Raw genomic sequence first — 19,145 nt, 5'->3', positions numbered from 1 at the left:
TACACCATAAGTGCTTTCACAAAGAAGGACACTTTTAGATCGTGAAGCCACGGGTATCTGCTAGGAAAAAAATGTAATAATAATTATTAAGTACTTCTGGATTATTTATAAGATAATTTAGAAGCAGCATCAAAGGAAACTGCTATAATTGAGTGGTGGAAAGCGCCAGGAGTGAAGGATTGTAATCTTATAGTTGTTTTATATGAGCACTAATGAACAATTTATTCCTTTTTTTATTTTCCTCTGGAAACAGATGTGGATCAGAACAACAATATATACAAAATTTTGGATTATGCCATCCTTTTGAATCCAATTGACAAATTAATTGGGTATTCTTATCTCTCTTGTTAAATCTAAAATCAACTGAAGAGGTTTTTTTACTTGTTACATTTTTTGGAGGTATTCTCAATCTTCCAAAGAGTGCAAGATGGAGTGTAAGCAGATAAGAAAGTTTGGATATATCACAGTAACTTTAGATTATGCGTTTGAGGTTTTATATTTTATATAATTGCTCCAGGAAAGTGAATTACTTTTTTATATTTTCCTTTAGCAATGAATGAATGATTGCTTAATGATTGGTGCACTCACTGAAAGTGACGGGAATGAAGTATTGTAATGTCACATTTGTTTTATAAGAGTAATAATGGACAGTTTATTCCTATTTTTATTTTTCCCTGGAAAAGAATGACCACCAAATGAAAGCGACAGAGGTAAGGAGTGTCATGTTTTGCATCAGCTGTACTCGACAGTTCATTCTTCGATTTTTTATCCCTCCCATATACAGGGAATAATCATATACTTAGGTCACTCATGCAATTTATTTATATTACAAAAATATTTCATCATGAATTTAAAGAATAAATATCTTGTAGAAATTACAATGGCAACAGGGCAAATGGGTCTTACAGAAATGAATGAACCTGTACTAATGTTATTATTTATTTTAATAAATAAATTACAGTAATTAAAATATCAAGAAATACAATCTCTCCTGGACATAACTATTGGACATTTCTGTTGATGGTTAAAAAAATGCCATCATGCTAACATATAGCCTAGATACTAACGAAGACAGACGCCAATTTTGACGCTCGAAACACTGACATACAGGTGGAAACGTGCTATACGTCACCATAACAACAAGTTGTGTGTACGTGTATGTGTGTTTGTGTGTGTGAAAGATTGATTCTTGTACAAATCGGAATGTAGAGAAGCTAATGGAATGCCTGAAAAACGTTCTATGTACATTTCATGTCTACACACTATAATGATATATATATATATATATTTATATTTATATTTAAATTGGAGTACAAATCTTTCTCTCAAATATTACATTTTAGTTATAATATAATACTGAATACTTTGTAATAAAACAAATTGATATTTCATTATTTTGCTGTGGGGTTAGTAAAATACATTTTATAATAATGTTACACTTTTTAATATTATTATTTTTGGTTTAGAATATTAGGTTTTGTTAGCACGTTATAACAGACATTTAAATAAAATGGATTGTGATTAATAATAAAAGCGGAACTTAGATTTAGTAATATATTCATATAACATTTCATACTTGTCATTACAGTGCGTCACTTAACGCTATACTAGAAAAAAAGCCAAGAACTATTTATTGTAGTGCCGATGGCACAGTGCACCATTGCTGTCGAGGACATCAGGGTTCTGACGATTGCAGCAAGCAAACACCAATTAAACATTAACACCGGGTCAATTTAAGAGTTTATTAAGTCAGATCATCGCTGATCACATTTAACAAAAATCAATTTGTTTTAAACACTACAAACTAATGAGTTAAGAACAGACTCTATAAAAATAATTACATCATTATTGATCGTAAGCTGCCTTAATATATAAGTAAAAGTACTTGTACAAAAGAAAAGAAGAAAGAAAAATATGCTATCTAGTAAGGTGGATAAAGCTTACAAATGGTCAGCTGTCGACATAGATACATATTATATTACAGTACGATATGCTGGGCTAGACTAACATGAACAGAGAGAAAAGCAACACCAAACACTACGACGGAACACAACTAGACACTGGACTCGGCTGATGTACAGTAGGAGCGCTGTATAGAGGAACATCCGAGCACTGACGCGACACTGCGCGACGCCGCGTCGTGCGATGTACACAGCAACGGATGGAGCACTGCAGTGAGGGTCACTGTCCTGTCTCATCACTTCACTCCAATTCAATTATACTAAGTAAAAAATTTGTTTTGCTTCGTGTACTAATATTGCAAGATTATCTAATTCCTTTCATTAAAATCTACGAAATGCATTTTACATAATTGTAACAAAAAATAGATTCCATCCATTACTGGTGTACTGTTGTATACTGTATTATAAATGAGTATTCTGATACCTGTCAACAGGGGCTGTGTGGGACACTCGATTAGCTATCTAGTACTATAACAAAATACTTAATAAAACTTACATTTGTCTTAATAATATCAATAAAATGTATTAAAATCTATAAAAATAGTACTTTTATAAAAATAAAAATGTTCAAAAACAATAAGAAAAATAATACTACAAATGGACAAATAATATAATTAATAAATGCTGCCTAAATTCAGATTGTTCAAGTCAAGTTAAGTAATTAAAACATTAGTTAACTCTCTGTATACTTAGCTGCTAATTAAATACAATTACAATACTACAATATATTGCAGTAAATTTCAATACTGTGAATCTCATTAGGTGGGTTGATGAGTGTTAATAATGAGATACTGTTATTCCTAGATATTGACCACCGATTGTTATGGCACAATTATTACTATAAATGCTGTTCCTCTATGCAGCTGTAGATATCAAAATATGACCCTCATAATATTATCTTTTCTAGGACTAACGGCAAACGGAGGTACAAAATATACATATGGCTGAGTGGTAACGCCCGCACTGGACTCTTCTCCACCACCTGCACAGACAGAGAACATTCATGCTTCAGTGTGTTGGCCGTATGTTAGTAAATACATGTGGATGTGTCAAGTAGACATTAACATAAGCGACTAATCTGAGGGAAATTTAGTCAATTGGATAAGCGGTAGCGGAGCTGGTTGCATTGCTATGGTCAGTGGCCCAGTCACAGAGCAGTTGTCTGCAAACACTGTGTGATGTGGAAGTTGAATTCTGTTGGATTGTGACATCACTAGCACTGGGTTATATAATCAAAAATTATTCATATTCAGTATTATTCTGTAATATTTTGTACTGTTGTCATACTATCTTGGAGAACTTGTGATTTTAAAGTTTAAAGAACATCAAGAACTAAGGTATATTTTATCAGGCTTGAACTTTTGAAAATTGAACCTTACATTTACAAATTTTATACACTGTACATAAAAATTCATGAAAATATTTTGAAACTGTTCTCAAGGGTTGATTTTGTGAAGAAACCGTTCCTTTCACTATTCTACAATGATCCATTCTATCACAATTGATTTGAGACACCTTATATGAAACACCCTAAAGCACAGTTACTTCTTATCCTTTATTGTTTTTAAACAATTAATAACCAAATAATATTTTATCCATGTGTTAAAAACACTTCAAATTGAAAGAATAAATGCAAATTAAGCTTATGAAATTGCCATAATTTTCTAAATTTTATCCACACAATAATAACCATTTAATTGATATTTACAAGATTAAGTTGTGTTACCAATGTTCTACCACAAAATGATTCAATTTAAAGATTTTTTTAGAATGTAATCATTAAAAAATTACAGCCAATAACATTTTGTATAACCATTGAGATAACTAAACCCTTGTAAAATTTAGAATTTTTATTTTAAAAGTTAAATATAGGCGATTGTAATACAGATGTTGTACAATATTTACTTTGGATTTTGAATGTATGTATGCCACAAGAAACTTTTGAGCAGACCTAGTTGACTTGTTCTTTAAAATTAAATTTTTCATTGTGAAAAAATATAAACAATTTTCATTCCTCTTATGAAAAAAATCATACATGGCTTGTAAAATGTTAAAAACAGATATAAGGTTATCTCTAATTAAATATATTTTCTTTGTGTCCTCCCCAATTTTATTTTTAGCCAAATTATTATTTTTAATAAATGTAGACTATTTGTAATTATACAACGAAAAATACGATTGTTCGCGAAGATCTTAAATATTAAAACACATTTTAGTTACCTGTAATTACTCCTTGACCTCGAAATATTTGTATGTAGGATTTTCGTATCCATTGATTTGCATGTTGGCGACATGGCGTTCCTCAGGGGTCGCAGCTTGGTCTACCTCTACAAAGCCCTGGTAAACATTCACATATAATTAACTTTGAAACAATATACTTCCACACAATCTTAACAATGCAGGACAACATAATCTATACTGATAATCTTCATTCTATGGCAATTTATAACATAGATAATGAAGTGGTTCCAAAACCTCTTCCTATGGACGCATTTTGAATATTACAGAATCTGATTGCTTGTATGCTGTGGTGTCTTCTTGTGTTGAGGCTAGCTGTTTCAAATGTGTAAGGAGTATTCAATAATTAAAGAGACAAATTGGCCTGGAGAAAAAAGTTGTTATGAAAACTTTAGTACTTTTAGAGCTTTAATTTGGCATTACTAAGATACACCTTGGCCAGCTGAACATTGTCGTGTTCAAACCTCAAAATTAAGACCAACCATGGTGAGTTCTTGAAAATTTCAGAATGGTTGAACGATGTTCTGTGAGATGATCTTTGCTACCTGAAGGCAACAAACCAGTTAATATAAATTTTAGTATAACTGAAGTGAATGGTGGAAGTTGAAGTTTCTGATACCCCCTTGCTTGAAAATTAACTGATGACATTACTCATACCAACCACCAACTACCACGTCAGACTTGACATAATTCCAGAAAAAGTTCAAGTCAACTGCAAATAACATGTCTATGTAAGAAGCTTTCTGGAATTATATTTTTGATGAGGAAACTTAAAAACTGTGTGAGTAACGAAATACTAATTGTTACTGTACTTATTATTTAACTCTCTGCTAATGTATAGGGAAATGCCAGTTCTGTCTCCAAAGTGTTAGTTCTACAAAAAGGTTATCAGAGTAATGGTTGGTTTATCAAATCAACAATAATGAAAAATCAGCTTTAAGATAAATTATGATAAATTAAAATGGCTTCAGTGTATTTTTTCTAATTTAATATATGTAAAAAATCTTGATAGCTAAGATAATGTCACATAACCATCATATAGTACTAGGAAAAATACAATCTTGTACCCTCTTTCTATTGGTTAAGTCGTTGGTTAAAATCATTGAGCAGCCACAAATATCAACAGTTCAAAAAAAAAGTAAATAATTAACTATCTCTATAAGCAAAAATCAGTAAACCAGCTTTTAAAAATTTACTTACTACATGGTTTAAAGAAATGGTCTTTTACTCCAAAATGATTAATTAATATAAATTAAATAAATCAATAAACACAATATGTTAGCACAAAACAATTACATAAAAAAGACATAGTGCTGCCAATAAAAATAAATAATTCTTGTTCTGCTACTCACTGATATCACAATTAATATAAGGAAACAAATGAAGGCAATTACTTTTAGTTACACAGCTGTTCCGAACGGTTATGATATTACCAATGGAATATAAATCATATTGGTCTTACAGGTTTATACGTATTGAAAGATGTAAGTGCAGGATAAATTGATGAACGATCTGTTAATCGTCGAGTAAGTAATGTTATTATGAGGGTTATCCGGAAAGTAAGGTCTGTTTCACAGTAACTATTCAAGTAGCGAGTGAACAGCACAATGCGCATGCACACCAACTTACAGCATGCATTGAGTATGAAATTAAGTCATATGCAGTGAAATCATTGTAGAGTGATGTTTATTGTGTGAATTTAAGATGTTAAAAACTATATCTACCGACTGACTGCAAAATACAATCAGTTATCCGGTTTTTCCCAGTAAGGAACATTCCAGCAGCAGATATTCATAGACAAATAAGTGAAGTGTATGGCCCTAATGTGATATGTGACAGCAAAGTGTGGAAGTGGGTAAACACTTTTAAAAATGGATGGGGAAATGTCCATGATGAACCATGATCTGGCTGGCCATCAGTGATAACGGAAGATTTAATCAATGTTGATGATGAAAAGATTCGTGAAGATCAACGATTTACCATATCATCATTAGCATTGGAATTTCCAACCGTAAGTAAAACGACATTGCACTAAATTGTCTCTGAACATTTGAAATTTCCCAAATTGTGCTCACATTGTGATTCCACAATACAAAATGAGAATAATGGGCTGTGCTCTTAGTTTTTGGTTCAATATCATGAGTTTCTTAAGTAATCCCAGAAATGAAACACCAGTTAATAGAATGGTGTCACGATGTCACCGGTTATTAACAATCTCAAAACGCAACCTTATGGCGACCGTGTTTAGGGATATACATGGAATATTGTTAGTCCAGTTTACGGACAGAGAAAGAACAATAATGCAGCTGCTTATTGCGGTACTCTGACAACTTCAATGTGCAATACAGAATAAACAATGTGACCTATTAACATTAACCCTTTGAGTGCCAGAGCATCGCTGTCAGCGATCCCGCATTATATGCAAGAAATGCCAGAATCGCTGTTAGCGACTTCTGCAGTAACACTCATATTTGATATAGCATTGATCTAAATTGGCTCACTGACTATACATACACATTCCAAAGGCTTCAACGTAACTTTTGATGTAGGTTTTGTTGCATTTTCGTTAGATTCAGATTTTTAGGGCGGTTGAATAGTGAGCGCGTCAGTTGCGTTTAGAATCGGCCGCTACGCGGACGAGCCGTCACATGTTTTGTTTGCGCTGCTGTTTATTTCACAAATGATATTGAAAGCTTTTAAGTGTAAATTAGTTTGTAGTGTTAGTATCTTCAAATTATTTTGTTTGTGTATGTTGTTCTAGTCTGTGTGTAAGTAGAGCAATGACGGCCGCGAGTTACGGCGATCGTAAGCATCTGTTCTTTTGTAAAGAATTAAATGGAGTATAAGATAGAATAACTAAAAGTGAAAAAATAAAATATTTCAATAACACTAAGTTGTGTCAAAATAAAAAACTAAATGTTTTTGCTCATAAAGTTTTTGTTAATGATTTTTTTTATTTATATAAAAACGTTAAATAAGTGATTAATGTATTATATTTATAAAGAAAATATATTTATCTAAAAAAAAAACAAAAACCCAAGACATTTTACCAATAAATAAATTTGTTACAAATTTTTAACCAGACCCTTGCAGAATCAGGCATTTTCGCTCGGCATTTTATGCATACCGTATAGCAAAACGCTGCGGCACTCAAAGGGTTAACATCTGGACTTGGCGCCGAGTGACTTTCACTTGTTTCGCTATTTTATTATATTAAATCAGTTGTTATTAAATTTTTATAAGAAATCAGACCTTAATTTCTGGATGACCCTCTTATTTATAACCATATGTTTCAATTTTAGCCTTTTATTACCCATCATATTAGTTGTTACATCCTGTTTCTGAACAAAGTACAATTAAATAGTGTAATACTGAAATTATAAGTGTACCTAAGTATTTAAATATAAATTGTACTACACATTTAATGCTGATGTATTATTTAAGTGTTGACAAAAAATATTCCGTGAGGAATAAAGAAATTTTGACTTACACTTAATGATGGAATCTATGCAGAAATATGCATACATATTTGATGTTTATTAAATACAGATTCTGTAGTTTTACCTGATTCTGAGGTGAGCGAGCATTGCGCCTGCGTAGTACGGCCACTCCGATCACAATGGCAGCCATTAGGGCGATGCCGGCAAATGCCAGAGTGAAGTATACACTCTTGGTTTCACGATGATATACTTCTCTACGCACCGAATAAGACTGAAAAATTAATAAACAAAAACATTATAATTTATTATATTGTTATCTATACTATTATATAAAAATCTAAAGGTGTCTCTATCTGTATTACTCAATCAACTAAAAACTGCTGGACCAATTAAACTGAAATTTTACAATGACATTCTAAGTACCCCTGGTTAACATATAGGCCTATACCTATTTTGAAAAAAGTAAATGTGTGTTGAATTACCTATCAAACTCAAGAATAATAAGTATAATAGTTTGTACAGATGATAGTAAATGTTTCTTTTTATTCATCTGTCAAAATCAGTTACATTTTTGAAATGTAATGTGTGAAACGTGCAGAAGATTTTCTTTGTCTGGGGTTTTTATTGGGATTTTAATCAACTAGAGTAAAATACCATAATTTATTACTTCTTAAGTTTGATAACTGAAAAGGTAAAGCCTTTAACTTTAGACATAGGATTTCTCCCCACTGGCCTACAACAGATCAATTGTTACTGAAATCATTGCAGCTATTCAATAAAATAGTAACCATCAGCAGCAATGTGCTATACAATTAGCTATTCTTGAAAAGATTTCTGTGTTATCACTAAACATAATGATCTAAAGATGAATGAATCTATAATTTTGATGGTCAATTTCAGTAATTTGACTTTTCTGTTACCTGAAAAATTAACTCAATTAAAAAAAAAAACATTAAAAGAAGGTAATAAGTGTAGAGTTTAATTTTTTTCTTTAAATGTAAAACAATTTATGTTACAATATTTTTATGGATATTTGAAACAAGCAGCACTTTATATAATGGATATTGCATAATGAATTGCTTCCATGTGAGGTGTAGATTGAAGATTCTCTAGATTCCTAATTTAATTAAAAAGCGAAAATCAGCCTACCACTCCTACAGTTAACACAACTGCCACAACTATGGTACAAACGGTTTTTTAGTGTAACTGGTCATGTTGTGTCAACATATTTCCAATTTTCATTGGTACCAAAATCAAGAGGCACAAATCGGAACAAGCAGATCTAATTGATTAATAAACCTGACTAAACAAGTAACTCTATCAAATTGATGAATTATAACATCCTTAAAATTGATAATATTACAGTTTCAGGTGCAATTCTAGCACTATTACACAAAAAGAGTTCTCTCTAAAACAAATCCGTGCTCACGATAGTGAAATATTGATGATACAAACTGTTAACCCAATCCTTGCTTTAGAGCTAATGTTCTAAAATATTACTTCATTTGTTCTCTCATCAGAGTAGACTAGGTAGAACCAAGTCTAACAACTTATTTTGTGGTTCAGTAAGAACTCATAACAAAAAACGCTGCAATAAATAATATGTCAAACAGACAAGTGCTAATATTACACAATCTATTTTTGTAAAACCAGCAATCTCAAAACTGGTGGCTTGGTCACTCATCTGAACAAAATAATTTCAGAACTACTCACAAATTAATGATGGCTGAGATCTTGGGTTATCAGATAAGAGACACCTATACTTGGGTTATTATCTGTACGTTGAACATAAAATAGACTACTCACAGGTTCGCGATGGCTGATATCATGGGCCAGAACATTGGAGACTCGTGGCTGTGTCAGTATAACAGGTGCAGCCTGAGGTGCGGATGTAGTGCTTGTGTGTTCTTCCTCAACTGGTTCCGGTTGTTCTACGATTCGTGCCTTCTCCTCTCTCAACTCGTTGCGCTCCCGCTTGTGAAGTTCTTTCCGCTGCTTTTCCAACACTCGTTCCCGCTCCTTGTCCTGCTGCATGGCAGTCACCTCCGCTCTGTACTTGTCTAGAATGGCAGCTTCTGCATCCCTAGTCATAGAGAGCAGGGAGCCAGGCGTGTCGTCTTTGCTGCGAAGGGCTTGGATATAATCCTGCATAAGCTGAGAAATTTTAGCAGACAGCTCTGGATACCTACAAACAAAAAGTAATTGCTGTAAATTTAAAATAACTATGTTAAATTTATTTTAACATTCACATTGATTTCCTTTAAATATGGAACAATTTAAAGCAATTTAATTTTATTTGCACAGCAGATCTTTTATAACCCTTTAAAGAGCATTGTACGTCTTGGAGACGGTAATACTACTCCTCCCAAATCCTCCCCCTCGTATCTAGATACTGTCCATCCCTCTACCTTTCAATCAAGTGGAATTCTTGGTTTGTTTCATATGATGTCGTAATCGGATGTTTGTTTACCTTTGCAGTAAATCATTTTTGCCTAGTTCCACCTCGGAGATGTCTGATGTTTGTTGCGTGACTATCTTCTTCTACATGAAGATTAGCCAAGAGATGTACCTGAGTTCTTTGAAACTCAAAAAATATGTTCCACTGGTCTTCCACAGTTAAAGAGGACAAAATATCCTTGCCAGCAGGTGGCCCAGTCATTTTCCTGGTATGTGCTAAAGATTTGTGGAAAGTGTTTCAATCAAAAGGAATAAACTAACGCCTTGTAAAACCTTATAATCATATAGGTAGTGTGATTATTACAGTACATGGTTATCTTTTTGTTAACATCTACTTCGTAACCTACAATTGTGTGATTTATGACCATACAAATAGCTTTAGTTACTATATATTTATAAGTTTTACCTAAAATGTTTTCCTCATAAAATGTGAAATTTGAACAAATAAATAGTGAGTGTAAAATGTAGTGATTAGCCAATTCCAAAAAAAATGTATACCTAAACCAAAATTTACTATAGTATTTTATTCAGAGAATTTGATTCTGATTCCTATGTATTTCTAGAAAATAAGAATGTAGCTCAATTTTGGGTCAATACAAAAAAACAAATTCCTATGTTGATATCAAAATAAGTATATTCTATTGTGAAATAAACACAGAACTAAGCGATTATCAAATATTAAACCTTAGTTGGAATATATGTATTGGAAAATAATGAATCAATTCTTTTATCTAAAACAAAGCAAATAAAATATAACTACAAAAATTTGACTACAGAATTATTTGCAAATTAAATCCTTTCTAAATATAAATGATGAATGTTACCAGTTCATCGAAACATATTTGCTTAGCAGAACAATTTTTGTTTTTACATGTAGCCTAAAGAAGATTAAATGATAGTTTTTTGCCTGTTTTTATAGGAAAAGAAATATTTTAATTGGTACAAAATTAAAAGTTTTGTAAATATGAATGTTTTAAAAACTGTTTGATCAAACTAAAAGGACTAAGGAAATGTTTATGTTTGGAATAACAAGCATAGTAGAAGGATGTAATTTAGATAGGATAAACAACGTTGTCAATCTTCCTTTATAAAGAAAATTTGTTTGGAAAGGCATGATTCAATTTGAATGTTCAGTTTAGTTCCAGTTTACCTTCATCTTAGTACAGTGTCTGGAATCTGGTGTCAAGTTCATCTGAAGAGATCCAAAAAAAGGACATATCTACATTATGTGTAGAAAACTCGGTTGTTCCACCCTGCTTAAAGATTAAATCAGAAACATCATTGTGCACCTGATGAAACAATGAGAATACCTATTCACATAGACTACACTATACTTTTATATTTTGTAGTCTAGTGGCTCTGTTGTCGAAACTATGTAAGAAGTACATTTCGAGCTTATTTGTCACTGACTTTCTTAGGATCTCTTCAAACGAACATGACGCCAGATTCCAGGAGGCAAATCTGCGACAGCGTAAAAGGAAGGTGAACTGGAGCTAAACTCAACATTCACATGTTTGGGAAATTATTTACACACCAAAATAAAGAAAAACATTGCAACAAAAATGTGTAAATATGTAAATAAAAAATGGATCAAATCAGAATTACAATATAAATATTTTAGAAAATATAAAGTGAATTGTAAAAATTTGATGTTAAAAGGTTGGCTATAGAGTAAACAAATGAAGAACAGAGCACTACATCAGGTGTCCCATATGCGACTTGGCCACTCATTACTTGTAGGACATGTGCTGTCTCATATGCAACTTGGCAACTCATTATTTGCAGGACAGACACTGTCCTGGCCAACCCCAAAAAATTAATGGACAATTGTAGTTAAAATCTTCACTTCGGCTTCATAACGAGTTGATTCTACATTACAGTGTATGTAGTATCATGCTGTGTCTGCTGCTGTCATTGTGTTAACCCATTGAGGTAGACACACACACTGGTTACGTGTCATTCGCCGGGAACAAACGCAGAGTCACGTGCTTGTTACATGGTCGGTATTTCACATTGCACTGTTCACCATATTTCCGCTAGATCTCATAAGTATACCTATTACTAAGGTTTAGATGCCACAGCCAAATAAATAATTTCGTTTTTATACTGTGGCTAACCTGATCTTTTAAATATTTTGTGTCTTTTTTGGTGCTGATAGCTCATCTTGTACACTGTGTTCTCTGACTGTTGGTTTACATTATGTGTAATGATGGAACGTGAAAACTTGCGTGATTCTGAAGTGACAGTGATAGTGATGAAAGCATTAGAAGATTGCATTATACCCCAATCTAGAAACCACTTCACTAATTCAGACTCTATGGATGGAGGTTATCTAATATTTCCTGGCCAGGACAAATTGGATGATATCCTTTCTTCAGATCATGAGGATGAGCGATAGGAAAATGCATTTGACTTTTGTACACCTATAAATACTGTATTGGTCGTAGGCTTAGTCGACAGCATTCCCAGCACTTCCATGGAATTTTGGCAAACAATGGGACAATTTGTCAAAACAAAAGTAAAAGAAAAAATAGTGAGCAGCCTACATGTTGGGGAAACAAACAAAATTGTTCAAGGCTTTCCACACTTTAGTTAATTACTAAAAAAAGAACAGTAAACATTGTAAATATGTATAGTAAATACTACTAGATTATTTTCTATACATATAAAAGAGGATGTTTATATATTCATATTCATTATGTTCATGTATATATATATATATATATATATATATATATATATATATATATATATATATGACATTGATAGACTCAGAAACTATTTGACTGATAATTATTAAAATTTGGATGTGTATGTATTTTTCCATGGAAAAGGTTTATATGCTATGCCCATTGATGTAACTTGCCACCAGGCGGCACTGCATAATATAAACTGCAATTACGAGAGTTACTTATATTAAATAGCCAAACACTATTTGAAGCCGCTATGATGTATAGGCTATTTGTCTTTAAAATCAATGTCTGATTGACTTAAAGCTTGAATGTTAGACCATTTAATAATAAAGTACATGTACATGTACAATGGCTATAAACATACACTTTTGACAGATTTTCTTGCTCGTGGCAACAAGGCAAACTCTACATTGGCGTTGGAAATATAATTCACTTGAACCAGAAGTAGGCCTACTTACACACGGGCACAGTATATGAAAAGCATGCAAAATCGCAGGAATCAGCTAGTGTACTATAAAAAATTACTTGACTGCATCCAGTGTTATAAACTATGAATCTTACCATAGAACAACATAGTTACAATAGCTACTGACTTTTGTGTAGAACAATTGACTTTTGTAATTATTACAAACAGTGGTGAATATTTTATTTTATTTTTAGTTTGAATTTTCAGATATATGGTTAATTATTTTTCCTGTGTAAATACGTTATGGACTATTAAAAAATTGGTTTTAAATAAGAGTTTTGTTTCTTTAAATTTTATATAACAATATAGAGTCACAACTATTTTAAGCAATGTTTCAAATGTTATTGCTGTATTATACACACAAAAAAAGTTATTACGGTATAACTAAACGCTTACATTTTCACCTAAATTAATTGCTGCTACCGAGCCTGCAGAGGCTCATATAACTACTACCTCAACGGGTTAAGGAAGCACAATTGCCCCGAGGTCCTGTATGGGTGACAATTAAAATCACTTATTTAAATTTTCATGATAATTAAGATTGAGTTGCAAATGCAAAGAAAGGTATTTGTTTGGAATGAGGAACTTGACCTGTTGCGGATCACTGACGAGCTGTGATCGTCACGCAGCGGCCAGGCCTAACGGCACGATGACGACCTCAGGTCGCAAAAGCGGTCTGCTTTTAAGTTTTCCTCCAAATAGTTCTATTAATGTCTGATAGATTGGGTGATCGTCTTCACTTGTCAACTAAGAGTGTTTAACAACGGTCTACGTTCAGAGTTTTCAAAAGTTTTATAAATATCCTACAGATCGCAGTCGTATGTCGAAGTTGAAAAATCATTCATATGAGTTTACTCTCTGCTTTTTAGCGTTTCTGATTGGTTGTTTTACTCAGCTGTTATTATAATAGTAACTAGTATCGCATTGGTATAATTTGTGTGTCATAATATGAGCTGATCGAAATGGAAAACTTACGATCGTCTGAACTTGATCGATATTTATTAGAGATACAGTAGAGTCCCGGTAATCCGAGGTGAATGGGACCGAATGTACCTCGAATTGTGAAGAACTCGAATTATACGGAACACTGAGAAAAATTGGGTTATAATTAGAACTGAAGGCAAACAAAAGAAATATGCTTTTATTACAAATACCAGCATTAAGAAATTACTTACAGAGGTCCAAAGATGCAATGTTTACTTAAAAAAACTGTCTAGAGTTTTTTGTTTCACCACACTGCAGCGTTTGCGGGCAGCCATGTCTCTCCACCGCCGAAGCAATAACGTGTCTGCCGCTGTCGCCTCTGCTTGCTGCTCTACGTAGCGCAGGGCCGCATCCAGTGCCACGTAGCCGTCGCTGTGAGTCATTGCCGGGTCTGTCTCCTGCATACTTTCTTCTTCGTCACTCCCGTCAGCTGTCATGTCTGTGACCATCTCAACTATGGTGTCGTCTGTTGTCTCTAACTGTTCGTCCCTACTCATCCACTCTCCAATATCAGTTTGATTTGTCCCATTGCAACCAGGAAGTCTGTTTATTAAATTTATTAACGGTAGATCGTCATCTTCATAATCATTTTCAATTTTAAACACTCCGATTTTCTTCCATGATTTCTGGATTTTTTCTGGTTTAATTTCGCTCCAAGCTTCAGCGATCCAATAAATAACATCCTTGATTGTGACTTTTTTCAAGAAATCTTTTATGGTTGCCTCTCCTTCAATTGTTTGAAACATTGATTGCAACAAACGGCGTCTGTACTTTTTTTTCAAAGTTTCAAGTACGCCTTGGTCCATAGGCTGAATGAGGCTGGTCACGTTCGGTGGCAAAAACATTGTGCGTATGCCATCGCATTGCAGTTCCCCTTCATCTGGGTGTGATCCTGCGTTATCAAGTGTTAAAATGGCTTTAGAGGGTAGGTTGCTTTTCTTCAAAAACTTTTTGGTTTCGGGAACAAATTCACTAAAAAACCAGTTTTTAAAAATTTGTTTGTCCATCCATGCGTTTTTTTTGGTTTGTATAAGTTACTGGAAGCGATGAAATAGACATGTTTTTAAACGCTCGAGGCTTAGCAGACTTGCCAATGACAGTTAGTTTTAATTTATGGCTTCCCGACGCGTTTGAAGCGGCTAGCACAGTCAGTCTCTCTTTGCTTTTTTTGTGACCCGGAGCAGCTTTTTCCTCCCGTGAAGCTAGAGTTTTTGATGGCAAAGTTTTAAAATTCAAACCAGTTTCATCACAGTTGTAAATCTGATCAGGTGTTAAATTTTCACTTTTAATAAGATTTTTTAACTTTTCACAGAACTGAACAACTGCCTCGGAATCCGCAGAAAGTTTCTCCCCACAAATTTCTAACTGCCTCACGCCATAACGTTTTTTCCAACGGTCAAGCCATCCTACACTTGCCGTAAAATCTTCCTCACATTCATTGATTTCATTGCGAAAGTACAATGCCTTTTCCTGTAAAATAGGTCCGGAAATAGGGCAACCTTTGTTTCTTTGTTGACAAAACCATAAAAATAGGGCCTCGCTAGTTTTTTCATACTCTGCTTTCTTCATAGACTTCCGCTCATTAGTACACTTTTCCGAGCACTTTTCTGATGCAAATTTTTCAATTTTATCGCGATTTCTTCGCCAGTCACCAACTGTCACTTCACCAACTCCGTACTCGGCAGCTAATTTTTTTAACGTTTCACCTTTATCAAGTCTTTTAAGAGCTTCTAGTTTTGTTTTTATCGGTACAAACTTTCTTTTACTTTTTGAACTCAGTGTACAATGAACACATAAACACTTCAAAAAATACTTTTTTACTAAAACTTAATATTTAGACAACAAGTACTGTACGTTGTAAATAACAGACGGGTAAGCGCACTGCGATCGTAATCTAGAACAACCGTACCGCAGTCGAATGTGATGAGCAACGGACTGATTTATTTTACGACAATACGGGGCGCGATGTTCCGTGGCCTTGTCAATAGGGTGGGGGTGGGGCGTTGCAAATGAAGTGGCACTGATGAGTCAGGCTGCCGGCTTCTCCAAGTAGCCTAGCACTCAGTTTACAGACATGCGCTCGAGTGTGATGTACAAATATGTCAATATCACATTTTATTTTTTTACATGTGTTGGCTCGGATTTAACGGAACCTCGGACTATCGGGACTCGAACTATCGGGACTCTACTGTATTTATTACAATAGTTCATAAACAACATATTGTATTTGATTATTTTGTTTTTAAGAATACAGATGGAGATATTTTTATAAATTGGAATCCAGTTCAACATAGATATGAAGTGAGTATACAATAGCGAGCGATACGATGTGGCGCATCATTGCTGTTCGTTCGGCCGCCGCTGACTGTAAATTAATTCGTGCCCGTGCACCAAAACAATACAATCCACAATGGGTTAAATGGCATGCCAAGGATGGGAGCATAAGGTTAAAAGGAAGAATACTAAAAATGAAGTAAAAACATATAGATGTGGTTACCTCTGGAGCATCTGTAGCGACTGGTTGACAGTATGGTCAATGTCCACTAAGTGTTCCAGCGTGATGGCCTTCTCCCGTTCTGCCTGCTCCAGACTGGAACTCAGCAGGTGCCGGTAGTGAGAGATGGTGTGGTGCCTGTCCTTGTGTAGAGACCTCAGCAGCTTCTGCAGACACTTCTGTACTCTATGTGTCTGAAACCCAACCAAATGTTCATGTAGACAATGTCAACTCTGTTTAATATCTGTTAAGATTGTTAGAGTACATATATATTAGACAACTTTTTTACACTCATACTTATCATATACATAGATAACAAAGTATTGAAAGAATAATAAAAGTTTATATATTTAATTACAAATATTTTGACATCTAAAACATAAAAATCGGTCAAAAAATAACATAACTGTTGTGATGCAAAGTAAAATTGCCATTGTTTTACTGAATCATTAACTATGCACTACAACAGTTAAAATCTTACGTCTACATTATTTACTGACCGATTTTAAAAATCTAGATATCAACACTTTTGTATTTAAATTTAGCAATTGTATTATTTTTCAAACTTTCATAATCATTGAAATAATCTTATAATAAGTTTCTACAGTATTAATCTTTAAAAAGGATCGACTATCTTGAAATGTGAAATGTAATATTAATGTTTCTAGTCATTTAAAACTGCAAAAACAATAACTGCAAAAAATTTGAATTTTTATCTTTACTGTTTTCTACAATAACATTTTTTTAACACACATACAACAGACAGACAGAAGATAAACTAAGCATTTCTGACCTATAATTACTTTTCATTTTTGTTTGTCTTGATCTGAAGAACAAGTCCCAAAAATACTGAAGTGTTCAAAATACTCTGTATATCAAGTTGTTGCAAATGCACTGAATAAGCATTCTGTAAATATATATTACAAATTATATTTATTAAAATATAGTAGCATTATTATTTATTACTATAAAGTTTAATTAATTATAACAAAGATCCTCACAATTTACTGAATATTATGCAAGTTAATAATAAAAACATTGTATTTGAAAACTACGTAATAAAATATGTAAGAATTCCATCATAATAAATGTTGGTGTATTACTGTACATAAAAAAATTATTGGCAAATAAAGGAATTTTATGTTTTTAGACAATTTGCTATTTTTAAAAAATTTCATTAAAGTCCATTTAATATTGAATTTGTTTTCCTGTTCATGGCAATTTTATTTTATTTCATGCTAAAATCCCATATAAACAAAACTACTTTTAAATAAAACGACAAGCCTTAAACTAACAAAATATTTGCTAATCAACCATAATAGGAATCAAGTATCAAGAATTGTATTGCCCTCGATATTGTACAAGAAATAGACATTCTCAATCAATTAAAAACTATAAATATACCTCTAAGTAATTTGACAGTTTAATTACATAACATAAACAAAACTATGTGTAAAACCGTTAACAAGAATACATCACTTAATTGGAATAAATATTTACAATTTTTTTTAAATCAGATATTGTCTTCTAGATACTCTTTATTGTGTAATACGGGTATTTAAATAAAATATTTTATTTAAAGTTATTGTAAGATGTGACATGAGCAGTATCAGGATGTTATAAAAAATTTTTAGATATTTTATTTTTAAAGAAGTTACTAGTTTAGCAAGGTGGTGTTGCGAAAAGTCAAGCTTGGTTTTATATCTGGTGTTGTACGAATGTACAAGGTCTATTCAAAAATATATCGCAAGTTTTGTTTCTTACAAAATTATTTATTCATCAATCAGAATTTTGTCCCCTTCCAAGTAATCCCCATAATATATTATAACATTCATTTTAGTGATCTTCTTCAGCTCCTCCTTCAATGTCTTCATCTCCTTAATCGTAGCGTAGCGTCGTTGTTTCATGGGCTTCTTCAGCTTTAGAAACAAGAAAAAGTCACAGGGGGCCAAATCTGGGGAATACGATTAGTGTGTTTGTTTTGGCCAAAAATTACGCATAAGAAACAATGTGTGAGCAGGGGGCGTTGTCACAGTACAACAGCCAATTTTGGTTTTTCTACAAATCCGGGCATTTCTGGCGGATCACTTCACGCAAATTGAGCATAACATCCAGATAATATTCCTTATTGACAGTTCTACCCAAGAACTCATGATGCACCACACCCCTGCAATCGAAAAAACTGTAAGTAAAACTTTTACATTTTCGGTCTTGGCTCTTGCTGCAGCTTCCACTGGGATGATTGAGCTTTTGTTTCTATGTCATAACCATAAACCCATGATTCCTCACTGGTTATAACCCTCTGGAGCAAATTTGGTTCATCGCAGACAGTGTCCAACAGCTCAATAAAAAAAATGGTAAAGTGCTGCTGCTTTTGGTCGAAATTGAGAAATGTTGGTACAGATTTCATGG

The 19,145-nt window shown here is 33.2% G+C and overlaps 1 protein-coding gene across 1 annotated transcript in view; it reads right to left on the bottom strand.

Annotated features, from left to right (window-relative positions):
* Positions 1–923: 923 nt before the first annotated feature.
* The window catches only part of LOC124357199 (amyloid-beta-like protein), a 128,073-nt gene continuing 109,851 nt past the window's right edge, over positions 924–19,145 (bottom strand). The window contains exons 7-11 of the mRNA XM_046808736.1: positions 16,737–16,927; positions 9,446–9,824; positions 7,764–7,910; positions 4,182–4,298; positions 924–2,943 (exon numbers count right to left, since the gene is read on the bottom strand). Coding sequence (XP_046664692.1) covers positions 4,188–4,298; positions 7,764–7,910; positions 9,446–9,824; positions 16,737–16,927 — 828 coding nt within the window. The 3' untranslated portion in view covers positions 924–2,943; positions 4,182–4,187. The remainder of the gene's footprint in view (positions 2,944–4,181; positions 4,299–7,763; positions 7,911–9,445; positions 9,825–16,736; positions 16,928–19,145) is intronic.

The sequence above is a fragment of the Homalodisca vitripennis genome, chromosome 3 (assembly GCF_021130785.1).
Source record: "Homalodisca vitripennis isolate AUS2020 chromosome 3, UT_GWSS_2.1, whole genome shotgun sequence".
Lineage (NCBI taxonomy): Eukaryota > Metazoa > Arthropoda > Insecta > Hemiptera > Cicadellidae > Homalodisca > Homalodisca vitripennis.
Note: the sequence above shows the minus strand (reverse complement) of the source record. Positions and strands in the feature narration are given on the sequence as shown.